Here is a 14,057-nt window from a genome sequence, read left to right as displayed (position 1 = left end):
AAATCACAACTCAAAAGAAAAGAAAATCCTTTTTTTCGTATTGAGGTCCTGTAAACGCCCCACTTACCCTCAGTGAAGAACACATGGGCATAACGATACATGGGACGAGCTGGATTCTCAAAATCACGTATCAAACCAGCCACAGAATCTTGTGATGGTGTTATCAAATAAATGGCATCCATTGAGGGTAAAGGTTCACGTTTCTTGTTAATATCTTCCACCACTGTCGAATATCAATGGATATTTTATTATTTTGAGAGTCATTTAAATTGAATTAACGGTGGTGGTACTCACATGTAATGCCTTCAGCACTGATTTCATGCATTTTGGTACAGGCCGATACCATGCGCATGCCCAACTTATCAACAACCAGCACACGCCAATCCATGTTAGCCTTAGAAGCTGCAGCACTAGCAGCAGTGGCTCCTTTCTTGGGAGGTGGCGGTTTATATTTGACCACCTCGTTCATAATTTCTAAAAGAAAAATAATTTAAAATTAATATTAAAAATATTAATATATAGGAAGATTAAAATATATGAAAATAGAGCATTAAAATAAAGTGTGGACAAACAAGAAATCAGACACAAAAGTGTTTCCATTAGGAGAACGGATTTTTTGAAAAGAAAGTAGTTCGAGAAGGCCTATACAATATGAAGCCGATCTGGTTGCAGATTTGACATCGAAAAACGACTGCAGTCTTTATTCTGATAGTGTGGATGTTAGATTAGTGAATCAAGACAGAGAATTAGCGAAAGTCCCAAAGAAAGACTTTGGACAGGTTTAGATAGACTCCGCCCGCTCCAAGGAAATGATCACGCCCAAAAATGTATAGATTCTAGCTTGAAGAACTTGAGTTTAGTGATGTAGAGGACATTACTGCAAACAAAGAGGCCCCAAAGTCCATTAATATCGTAGGGAGTAATATATCTGACGAGTCCGGATCGATTAACCAACGTTAAGGTAAGCAATTGTAGATGGCAAATGAGACCTGGGTGTATGCTCTTCTGCCAGTGAAATCACTCAATTGAATCTACTCACTACATTCTCTTGTCAACCTAAGGAATAAAGTCAGTTTTTGAATCAGATATAAACTCCAAAACAGATGATAGAGGATGGAGTTGACTCAGAAGCGCACAGATATGCCACCACTGAGGCGTAAAACTTCCACAGATATTCAGGGATTAAGAATTGAAGAATCTAATCTAATCATCCATGTCGTTTTGAATATAAAACATAGTTTTGTAATTTTATTCAATACATATTTGTGTTGTTTTGTTGTCATCATCGTGCTGCCTTGCCTTCTGTCTGATATTGATGATTATGAGAAAGCGAAAACAAGTCATACAACAAAAACAACGCTAACAAATTATGACTCACTTTTGTTTAATAATAAAAAAACACATAGGAAAAAAATCCGCCTCTTAAACTTGAGGGCGGAAATAACAAAAGAATTATTTGAGAATCTCTAATCAAACGGGTTAATTAACTTAATATTCTGCTGAATGGAATGTAGGGTATTTTGTAAACAAAAACAAAACTATGACAACTAATGTCAAAAATACAAACAAAAAAAAATCCTTCATGACATCACGGAGAGAAAAATAAACACATAAAACATTTATGATTTGACAGTTGTTCTCATGGAGTTGTTATTTTGAGGGCTTTGGTGGGGGGCAACCATTTTTCAGGAAAACCCATAAATGCCTAAACACAACACTTTGTAATGACGTTTTTCGCATTTGCGCATTCACTTGGGAAGGGATATTATTTTCGGTATCCAATGCAGAAAACCTACACCACTATTCGTATGGGGGAGGGTTGGAAATCTCTAGATCAACCAACCCTACCATCCAGCCAAAAAGGTCAATACGCGTAGGGGGGCGCCAGGCAGACAAATACACAATTTGCAGCACCATAAGCTTGGGAAAAATCAATAGACCAATAAGTCCATTAATGATGGAGGTATCTCCAACAGTTCATATGCCAGCATTTTCTTGACACATTTCCAAAAATCACTTATTTGTTTCTTTTTTATTATCTGGGTAATTCAAGGTGGAGCCTTAACACATTTCGTCTACTCCACTTTTTTCCACACTTAACACAACCAATTAGCATAGATAAGTTTCTTTTTTTCACATATTTTTCCGACTTCAATTTCCAATAGAATTGCATGCACTCCAAGGCTGCTGGCCCAGCTACTTACTTTGTCCAACCAACATTTTCAAAGCCATTTTGCTGTTTTTTAGTTTAGCAATTTGTTCAATAAACCACACAGAATTCCTTTGTAATATTTCTATTCGATTTTTTCACTGGCCAAACGTTGTAGTAATCTGTTCCGTCACACAAAAAATTATGAACCCCGTTTTTTGATGTTTTTTCACAGGCCTCTCTCTCTCTATCTTAAAACAGCAACTGCTTTTTATTTTCAACTACTATGCGTCGTTGTATTTTCTCCAAAAATCCCCACATAACTGATTTATATGGGGTTAATATAGAACGGAGAGCTGTGAATTTTGTTATTTTGTTGGAGCCTTGTCATTGAGGTGAGTGAATAAACGTTTGACGTTCCAATAGGGAAAGAGACTAAGTACGGGAATTTGTAATGTCATTGATATAAAACTAAAGTGAGTATAAAAGATAAAATTAATATTTATTTATATTTAAACTTTTGTTAAATTACATAAAATGAAACATTTAAAATTAGTTTTCATAAAAAAAATAATTTAAATATTGTTGTTTTTATTAAAAATGTAGAATTAATAAATATGATTTAGTCATTTTCTTTTTTATAACGATAATGTGCTGGTGGTTGTTTTTTTATATCAAGACTCTCTCATCCAGAGAGAGTGTGCTAACTGTCAGTTGTCAAAAATGTTATGAACATCGAAATATCGATAGTTAGAAACGATAATAAGATACCGGGTATTTATCACCGATAAATAATAATTTATTTAATGAATATGTGTAAATAATTGTTTAAATAATAAAATATATATATATATATATATAATTGAAATGAGGAACACATATTTATAAATTAAAATTAATAATTAACTGATAGCTTCTAGTAAAATTAATATAAAATCCACGTAATTAATATACACATATAAAGATTATATATAAAAGCTGAATGCTATGAAATCACAGAGAAACAAAACCCGTTGTTCATCGAATAGAGGGGGTAATTTTAGTCAAACGATAATTTGTATTAAGCGCAAAATAAAGGAATATTTGAGAAGTGGGTTTAAAAAATAATATGGTTTTATTGCACAAATACAATATTTTTTGAGTAAATTATTTTCCAGCTTACAAAATGCATGTTAGAAATTTTTAAATTTGCACATAGCGGTATTCAAGCTTAGTGTTCTGGCATTGAATGTGATACGATACGGCCCCAACAGAAGTGACTGTAATTTGGAAATTCGTATTATCTGAGGATAAGAAAACCTCCTGTCATACAATTAATAATGACATGGTATAATATAAAGGACTCGAGCCATTTTATGTATTTTGAATGACCACATCATGTTGGAGAGTGTTGGATCTATCTCATCAAACAACAACAACAATAATAAAAAATGTTCCCAGACATTTTTAATATTTTCCAGAAAATAATCGAAATACACGTTAATAGGCTATCAGCATTTTCTGTAGGAATTCAATATTGTTGAATTTTAGAATGGAATTGCATGGATGCATATTATATTCACAATGAACGAAATGTATTTCTTTCAAGGAGCAAAAAAGCGTCAAGTGGTTGGGTTGGTGCTGGTGTATATGAAACGAAAACAACAGTACATACACACATACATATGTATATAGCACTGTGTGAAATGAGTTCGTTTGCATTGGAAAAACAACAACAATAACAAGGTTAATATTCTAATTGAATTTATTGAATTATTAAAGCAGATTAAAAAAATGTTTTTATATAAATATTATATACATGTATATAAATCAAAAAATAGACAAATGTATCCTACCTTTCCTTAAAATACTTTTTTCGTGTAAATACAATTTTATAATACAAATTGAATTACTATTTTTATGTATGTATGATGATAGTATGTCCAAGGATGTGTGCGTGTTGTTGTTGCATTGCGCAAAAGCATCATACATTGATGATTATTACAATTTTAAGTGATAATCATTAAAGACCTTTTAATAAAGCGTCAATCATCATTACGCGTGTCTTGTTTTTTTTTTTTTTATTTGAAATTGCGGTACATCATCATCCAGCCAAGCCAGCACAAGCACCACAGCACGCACACATTTAACGATATTTATGCAAATGATTATCAATTTCGAACAGGAGCACAGCTTTTCAGAGAAATGGCCATTGCCACCATCCGCATCAGTGAGTTTGTTTGAGGTGGTGATTTTTCTTGTTCAATGCCTTTGCCTCTGCCACGTCCTTTATTTCATTTCGTTTTGTGTTTTTTTTTGGCTTCAGGCTATTCTGAAACAAGCAAAATGTTTTCGAAAACAAGCAACAACTAAAAAACCAATACAGTATGTATTAAAGAGAGTGGTAGTGTACATACAGCAATCATTCACATCGGATGCGAGGAGTACAAAAAATCAAAAAATACTCGTAAAGGAAGGATTTTTTTCAAAGGATTCGCCTTAATGTTATGGCTTCCGCCCATACCAAATATATATGTATGTATGTCTGTAAAAATAATGTAGTTAAATTACAAATATAAAATCTAATCTCTTGCACTATCCTTTAAATCCTTGTAATAACTACCATAATACTGTTTCCAATATTTTATAAATGTACCTTGTTACAAAATCTCTGCCAGCAGAAGAATCTAAAATCCTACAAAAAAAAACAAAATCATTTGTTGATTTTATTTGCATTCTAAAATAAACGCGAAATATTTATTATAATACATTTTGTATAACAAACAAACAATAGGCACATTTTTACCAACACAACAATTCTTAAAGCCTCTTCCCCAAACAGGCGAGTGAATCATCAAACACTTGCCATGCATTTTGAACTCCTGGCATTTATATACCGTTAAAATAGGCCTATTTTACGCGACGGCCGGCATGCAGATGTGATGAAACAAATAATCCGGTTATAAAACACACACATACACCTAAATTCACATAATAAAACTGCTTTCTCCAAAGCATCCTCCTCTGTATGGCATGACAAGCAATGAATACTGATATCCCACTACAAATGGAACTAAGGATGAATGTATGTATGTATATAGATAGATGAATGAGCGAACCTTTGACTGACAAGCATTAGGTGTGTCTGGTTACTTTCCCTGCAGGAATTGTCCAGTAACTTCTTTCTGAGAGAGTAAGGTAGTTTTATTCTCTTTTGCAAGAAAAATGCGAAAAGTAAACAGACGGCATCCCTGCAGAAGCTTGCAACTAATCAGCTGATTTGTCAAAACAAACCAATTTGTCCGCCATTATAAAGAATTAAAAGAAAGAAAACACAACCAGTTTAACAAAAACAAAAACAATTAGTCTTGATAATTCCAAAAAAAATTATTTTCAAATTGAAAGCACAAAAATAAATAAACAAACAATAGAAAACATCTGATTGAATGTCGATGTATGAGAAGAAGAAGAGTTGCAAGAGATTGCAAGAAGAAATTTTTCCAGCAAGAATTTGCAAACTCTCACTGAAAGAACTGTCAAAATTTCTCTCTCCAACCGCTCTCTTTTGCAGAACTTTTGGGTTAACAGACGACTTCCAGTAACAATTTGTAACAATTGTTACAAACTTTAGGGTAACCAGACACACCTATTATTTAAATAACAATATGTTTTATAAAAACTTGCTTTATTTCCTTCCTATAAAATAAATCAGCTGTTTCCCCCAATTTGTTGATTGCCGTATGATAGACACAATAAACAAACCCTCTCAGTGAAAGAGAGCAGCAAGCCATTGTTGTTTATGTAGTTACTGGCGGCCAGCCTCCTTCCCTAACCACTTAATTATAACAAAATAACAACAACAAGAATACTTTACCGTATTTATTTCGCAACATCAACATTCGAATTATTCGCTTACCACCAGGCAATCAGCAAAATCAAACGGCCTCGAACGTAACGTAAATGCCGCCATGCAATTGTCATGATGATAGTCAATGCGAGAAAATGTCAGATAGAATATGTATGCGTGTGCATGCTCGAACGGTGTGCTTGTTGTGACAAAACGGCTTAACTAATGTTGTTTGAAAAATAAGCTATGAAATGGGGTAAAAATATGAATAATATTACTTTTACTGAAAGGATGGATATTAATCGTATTCTTTTTGGCCTGGAGAAAAAATAGAGCGGTACAAAGAAAAATGTATTCCAAAAAGAAATTAAGGAATAAATCATAGACTAATTGATAACGAGAAATAATAAATACGTAGAGAATTGAACAACTCTAGTTTAGTAAAAACGATCCATTTTAGGTATTTTTACCCTAATTATGAGTATAATTTTTTTCTTCGGGGACTTACCCGATTATCGTTTTATCGATCAGGTACGGGTATCCGGTTCTACGGATCCGATTAATACAAATGGGTATCATTTAAAAAAAGAATTCTCTTGTTTTTTTAGGATTCTAAGGCCCATATCTTTTGATCCACAACACCTACAGCCATATATCGTGCCATTTTGAAAAGAGGAAAATTCTAGTCTATAATTTGATTCAGGTTAGGAAAGGGACTATAATGGACCATAGTTCGATTTTATGGAGTTATTCAAGAAAATCGGTATCCAAACCACGGTTTTTGATGTATCTCCCAAACGGTTTGAGATAACCCTTCATATCACCACTAAGTGGAATGGGTAAAATGACCGGGTACGTCCACCAAGAAAAAATATAATTCCATAATTAGGGTAAAAATGCCTACCTCTGGAAAAAAAACTGATCGTTCTTACTAAACTAGAGGCAAATTTAATTATAGAAATTTTGAGGACTAGTTGTAATATAGACTACAGTTGCCGATTGCCACAACATTGAATCCCTAACCAAACTCTAACTAACTAATTTTTTCACATTTGATTCAATCATCTCATTTGTGTCTGTTCTATATAGATTTCTCATATACCATACTTTCAATCATGGAAGACAAATAATTCTGAATCTTTCATCATCGAAAATATGGTTATACCTATATGATTATATATAATTGTGTATCAACCTATCCTTACTTGGTTATGTTAGTCTATATGTCTTGGACAGGATCCAATTATACTGGAAGCCGGTTAAAATGCGAGTTGTCATAACCTAAATATACGCATAACCAACCAATAGACAGACCAGACGACAGGCAACTTGACACAAAATTTTATTACAGGCAATTACAGATGGTAACTGCTGATAACAGGTGGATGGGTGGGATGTCCATGCAAAAATAACCCCACATTTTCAATATGTAACTGAATAGTTTGTATATAAAATGGAAATATAATCGTACCCCCTCTTTCACTGTACATAGTATGCTACTACAAACAACAAACTAAAGCAAAGAGTAATTACGCTTCATTAAATTATTGATGGAAATTACATTTTTATGACATAAATACATACATAGTAGTGTGTTTTTGCAAAGCCCAGCAAAAAGCAAACAACAACGTAATAAAATTATTGGTGGCCACCAATTGATGGAAATTGAAATCGAACAGAACCTACAGGCAATTGGCTATTTGCGTGTGTCACTCACCGAAGAAGAAGCCCAAGAAATGCAAAGCATTCATAAACATTGTTTTTGAATGGCTATTAAGAAGCCCCATATTATTTGGGTTACAAAATCAACACCCTAGCTGGTTTGTTATTGCCATTATTAGATACAAACATATTTTTATTTTTTCCAATAATATATATATTTTTCTTTATTTATATTTTTGTTTTTTTATTTTAAATACTATTTTTATATAGAAAGTTATATATGTATACTTTAATATAGAATTTTAAAACTGTAAACATTATACATTCATTTATAATAGGTATATAGATATAGGTATTTGGAGATATAGGCATGATTTCACAATAATGGTTTTAAAAATAATAAAAAATATATTGGCAACATTAATTATGGTATTTTTGTGTTTTTTGTTCTTAAGACAAATCATAGCACATGAAAAATTAAAACTTATTTGTAAAAAAAGAGTAAAAAATACAAAATAGGGTTTTGTTTTCCAATTTACGGCAAATGAGTTTGAAATATGAAATAATGCCAATTTGTTTATATTTGAGATTTGTTTTGTGTGTGTGTTCTAAAAAAAATCGTTAGGAAATTGAATTTAAAGCTTAAAAATAATAGGTCTTAGTCATGTTTTTTGTTTTGTTTTTTAAAGTACAGCACAAAGAAATTTGGAAAAATATAGCAGCATTTTGTTGTTGTTAAATTATTTAAAAAATATTAGAACTAGAACAGAGATTTTCATTGGCATTGCAAATAAGAATAAGTACATTAATTTCATATAGTTGTTGTTGTTGAGCACAGGTTTCCAATTCTACTAGCCATGCTCAAATAATTTTAAGATTTTTAAAGTTTTTTTTCTATAAAATATAACTGAGTTGTCATCATTTAGCTTCAATAGTTAATAATATATAAGTACTTGTTGTTGTTCTTCTTCTTCTTCAACTTTAGTGTTTTTTGTAAATTGTTACCATTTCAATAAGCACTACGTTTAATGGGGAATTTATCCTGTTTAAAATGTGTTCCATATATATTACCACCCAGCGCCAAATTACGACTGCCACCGGGCGATGAATCCATTAAATTCTGGTTGCTGCTGCTGCTGTTTTTCGATTTCTTTGTTGCCCCCTGAGTGCAGGGCAGTGAATGTTAGAAGAGCCTCTTCTCGTAGGAGAAAAGACCATGTACATTACCCTCCACTTGAGCGGAATGGGTACGTTTCATAAATCTCAATTTACCGGTGTAGATCGATTCACGCAACTCATCAATGGAACGACATCCAATGTCTTGGAGACTGTGCTGCAAGCCCACCTCGAGGTATGGCAAGTAACGCAAAACGGAACCTTTATCGACAATACTGCCACTTACACCCTGGGCCACCTTCAATTTGTCCATGTCATTGTGATAATAACGTGACATGGCAGCACCCTTGGCATCTCGTCTTTCCATGGCCTCTAGCGAGCCCATACCACGGTATTTCTTTAGGCGTACACCATCCGAAAAGAAGTATTCACCGGGAGCCTCCGATGTACCGGCCAACAGAGAACCCATCATGACAGCACTGGCGCCCAAACTTAAAGCTTTGACAATGTGACCAATCGATTGAATACCACCATCGGCAATAATGGGTACACCAAACTGCTTGGCATAGGAGGCAACTTGATAGACAGCGGTGGCCTGGGGACAACCACAGGCCATGACCTCCTGGGTAATACAAATCGAACCGGAACCCATGCCAACACGTAAAGCATCAACGCCAGCATCGATGAGATTTTTAGCCTGGGCACGGGTAACAACTGTAATGGAAATACATTTGGAAGAGAAAAGAGAAAAAGAAGCAAATGATATGTGGTTAATGAATGTGTGAAGGGTGGAATGTGCGTTAAGGTAGACAAATGCAACTTAAGGAATTTGAAAACAAATAACATTAACAAAAAATTACATTCAACTATACAAAAGGAAATTAACTAGGAGATTAAATATTAAATAAAAAAAAATTGAGGATCTCAAAAAAGCCATATATTGGGATATTCATAGATTTATATGGAACGAAGAAAAATTTATTTTGAAGATGCTTCAAATCATTTCGAATGAATTTGAAATAGAAAATAATAAAAATATTATTGGTAAATATGAGTGACCTTAAACCAATCGATCTTTAGTTTACAAACTAAAAAAACATGTTCGTAATGAAATGTATCTACGTGGAAAATAGCTTGCAATATCAGAAACTATGAAAATATGAAATTAAACTGTTGTTCATATGTTATTCTAATTGAAAGTTATATTGAAATGATCTGGCCGTGTTGAAAGTCTTGAAATTGATATTGTCGATTTTTTGAACTGATAAAATGCTTCAGTTAATTTTTACATCACATTAAGAACATGTTGCACCATGTGGAGTGTGGGGGAAAAATATGTAATATATTGAAAAACAAATATTTCGTAGAGATCATAAACAAAACACAATTCATATAAGAATCCATATAACATCTCAAATAAATTCTTAAAAAAAAAATTAAATATTTTTCTTTTAAATAAAATTTCTATTTTAATTTTCTTTATTGTACTTACCATTTCCACCAATAACTTGCAGCTCCGGATAGGTATTCTTAATGAATTTAATCATATCAATTTGATAGATTGAGTTGCCTTGCGAAGAATCTAAAACAATAACATCAACGCCAGCGGCAACCAACAATTTCAGGCGATCCTTATCCTCGGGCCGGGTACCAATGGCAGCACCCACTAACAATTGTTTATTGCTATCCTTTGAGGCATTCGGGTAGGAACGAGCCTTTTTCAAATCTGTGCGAGCTATAAGGGCCACCAATTCGCCATTCTCATTGACAATGGGCAATTTACCCTTTTTGCTCTTTTCCAAAATGTCATTAGCCATGGGTAGGTTAATGCCATTGGGAGCGGTTATTAGATCAGTGGTCATTATGGTGCCCAATTTGATTTCAGGCTGATTTTCACGGAAATCAATATCGCGTGACGTCACAATACCCAATAATTTGCCACCCAATTTGCCATCAGCGGTAATGGGATAGCCAGTGAAGCCGTTTTTGCGTCTGGCCTCCAGAACATCACCGACTGTATTATCGGGCGACATTACCGAGGGGTCACGTATGAAGCCATGCTTGTATTTTTTAACCTTGTGCACCTCATTGGCTTGATATTCAGGGGTGCAGTTGTGATGTAAAATACCAATGCCACCACCCAACTGTAATGAAAAAAAGATTATAAAATTAAAATTTAATTAATTGTAAAGTGAAATTATAAACAAAAGTTTTTTTAGACTTCCAAAGTATATTATTTTAAATTGATTTCAATTTTGAATTTGTATCAGCCCTAAGATTGTTTTAAATGTTTATTACAAAATATCCTTATGACATACAACGATATGAAACTGATTGAAGCAATTTATTAAAGATAGAAGTTGCAATTATGTTCTAATTTAAATTCCAAAAATAACCATATTGGCGAAAATTTCATAAAAATGATTCATTTAAAATAATACTCTTCTAGATGATACGTCTGAAAATACCTATAAGCAAACGATATTTTTCTTTTTAATTTCCAAGGGACTGAACTTTTTGGGCTCCTTTGTAAGCAATGACGTCATTACAACAATATTCTATTATTTTACTGGGCATTTTAAAAACTCTCTCCACATTAAAATTTACTTCTTATTCGATTTAAGCAATAAAATTATATTACAATTCTAAAAAAAGAATAAAACAAATTGTGTTAATTGTTTATAACCGATAAATCTCATTCCTATCTTATCTCTGCCTATTCTAATTTAAAGTAAATCTCATCTGTTGTTTACGGTGCTTTTTTTGTACATACCGCCATAGCAATAGCCATATCAGATTCTGTAACTGTGTCCATAGGAGACGACACCAAGGGTGCACGTAGCCTAATCTTCTTGGTTAGAGGTGAGCTCAAATCAACTTCTTCGGCAGTGAAATCGATATAACCGGGCAGTATGAGAAAGTCACTAGAAGACAAAAAAAGAAAAGAATATAAATGTAAATAAACATTAGAAGATACAATAACAACATCATCATCATTAACACACACACTCCGCCACCAGCACCACCGGCAAACAGGTTTATCCATCTGCCTTGTGGGGGCCAAAAATACATCAACGCACACACACACAATATACTTACTTGTAAGTCAAGCCTTCTGTACTGGCAAACAATTCTGTACACGATAGACCATCCTGGAGTTCATCACCATTCACACCATTCACACCATTGGTGGGCTTGAATCCATTTGTGGGTACAACGTTCGCTGACATTTTCTTTTGAATATCTTCTTCGGGTGACTGACTGAACACTGAACTGTTTGTATGTATAATGGAATTCGAATTTTTGGCACACGAAATTTGTATCCCAAAGACGTAATTACGACGTTTGGAACAAGAACAACAAAAGGTGTTTGCTCTGCAGAATATCTCCTGTATTCTGGCCACCGAATGGATAATTACACAGCGTTATTTTATTACGGCGTGTTACTTAACGTGGTCTTGTGTATTGTAGTATGAATAGATTGGATGCAGGTCCTAAAATACAAAAACAATAGACGAGAATGTAAATAAATAAAAACGCTCACAAAAACACGACAAAATATGGCATCAATTTCTCGTCGTTGTCGTCTGCGCCATGCACAAAAGATGAAAAATATGCTGTGCACATGTCTTGCAAAATAACCCCCAGAGCCCTTGGCCAACTCACGAATTCGATTGGAATACTCACTATCTGAATTCTTCGACGACTCGACACCAAATGAGAAAATTGCGATGGCCAATGAAAAGCACATGTCGGCGATATGGCAGAGTAATCGAGTCATCCACTGGGCGAAGTACCACAGCTGTTGCAACTACTCAAGATGTCAAATGGTAGGGTGCGAGAAAATAACAATTCGCCCTGGTTGTTGATGAGCAAGCTGGCGGCGGTTACACTTATCAGAGAAAGTCAATAAAAGTCTGATCGCGAATTCAAAAGAAAGTTCCAGATAGGAAACAAATATTATTGCTACTTTTTAATAATTAAACTAACAAATTGGTAACAAAATATATTCATATTCAGTTTTAAATAATATATAATCATATTTAATTTTAAATGTTTAAATTTTGGCGGGACAATTAATTTACGGGCGATGTTATGCATCAACTGACAATTTGCTCTAATAAAAGCTCTAAAAATAATAGATAATAGTAAATATCACAAGGATCGACAAAAATAAACATATAATAACAAAAATAATTGTTTTTTTTATTTTTCTTTTTGAGTTTTCTTAATTGATTACGTATGTTCAAGGTAGATATATAAGGTAGCCGCATCGGCGAATTTCTACAACAAACATCGGTTGTTGTATTTTGATATGTCAAAATATTTTGCCAGAACAAGCAGATTGAAAACATTTTTTTACACAAATTCTTGTAGAAAATGTTAATAACAATTTTGCCAAACAAGCTCTTCGAAGTTCGGAGATTTTCATTTATAATTTGGTTTTTAATTTTTTTAGTTCAACATTACAATAACATTTTTGACATTTATTTGCACCAACAGCTGGGCCGATGCGGCTACCTTATTAAATATACCTTGCGTATGTTATTAAAAACATTTGTAAGTGTGGTTTTATATTTGTCGGGATCGGGATCGGTGTTGAGAGTTTCTCTCTCTTGAGAGAGTAATTAGAGTTGCGCTATTTTTAATTTTGTAACAAGCGTACTTTTTGTTCACAAAAGGTACGAATTGACATAAACGTACCAAAACAAAAATTATATTTTTTATTATTCGTGGATACATTTACGCTTAAATTATAACATATATTATTTATGCAAACAAATGGTATAAATATTGGCCAATATTTCTCGATAATTATGATTTATTATCATTTGAAGTAGAATTTTAGGTACCTTTTCGTACTTTTTTGTTCCTACCTGTGGCAATGTTTTCCAACACAATTCACAATTTACCACTGAGAGAGAGAGAGACTCTCAACACCGATCCCGATCCCGGCAAATATAAAACCACGCTAATAAATTCGACTTATGGATGATTGACTTCCTTATCGCCAAGGTAGATATACAAGGTAGCCGCATCGGCGAATTTCTACAACAAACATCGGTTGTTGTATTTTGATATGTCAAAAATATTTTGCCAAAACAAACAGATTGGCAACATTTTTTTACACAAATTCTTGTAGAAAATGTTAATAAAAGTATTGCCAAAAAAGCTCTTCGAAATTCGGAGATTTTCATTCATAATTTTGTTTTTTAATTTTTTGGTTCAACATTACAACAACATTTTTGACATTTATTTGTCCAACAGCTGGGCCGATGCGGCTACCTTATTAAATATACCTTG

At 33.4% G+C, this 14,057-nt stretch overlaps 2 protein-coding genes across 5 annotated transcripts in view; both read right to left on the bottom strand.

Moving 5' to 3' along the window:
* The window catches only part of LOC133338860 (protein ROP), a 324,624-nt gene that overhangs the window by 7,332 nt on the left and 303,235 nt on the right, over positions 1–14,057 (bottom strand). For 2 of the 4 annotated variants that reach the window (XM_061546978.1, XM_061546979.1), the window contains exons 2-4: positions 2,205–2,235; positions 295–474; positions 68–223 (exon numbers count right to left, since the gene is read on the bottom strand). In XM_061546978.1, coding sequence (XP_061402962.1) covers positions 68–223; positions 295–474; positions 2,205–2,232 — 364 coding nt within the window. In that variant the 5' untranslated portion in view covers positions 2,233–2,235. Of the gene's footprint in view, positions 1–67; positions 224–294; positions 475–2,204; positions 2,289–14,057 lie in introns of those variants that run through there. The other 2 variants (XM_061546977.1, XM_061546980.1) reach the window with 2 other exon arrangements.
* LOC133338855 (inosine-5'-monophosphate dehydrogenase) lies at positions 8,646–11,983 on the bottom strand. Its single transcript, XM_061546961.1, has 4 exons — positions 11,853–11,983; positions 11,527–11,677; positions 10,246–10,897; positions 8,646–9,467 (listed from the first exon to the last, which is right to left on the bottom strand). Exons 1-4 carry the CDS (start codon positions 11,981–11,983, stop codon positions 8,821–8,823), a joined length of 1,581 nt encoding a protein of 526 aa, XP_061402945.1. The 3' UTR covers positions 8,646–8,820.

This window comes from Musca vetustissima, unplaced genomic scaffold (assembly GCF_032173495.1).
Source record: "Musca vetustissima isolate MV318-11 ecotype Yass unplaced genomic scaffold, APGP_CSIRO_Mvet_v1 utg704, whole genome shotgun sequence".
NCBI classification, from domain to species: Eukaryota; Metazoa; Arthropoda; class Insecta; order Diptera; family Muscidae; genus Musca; species Musca vetustissima.
The sequence above is the reverse complement of the archived record's forward strand: the minus strand, read 5'-3'. Positions and strand labels throughout refer to the sequence as shown.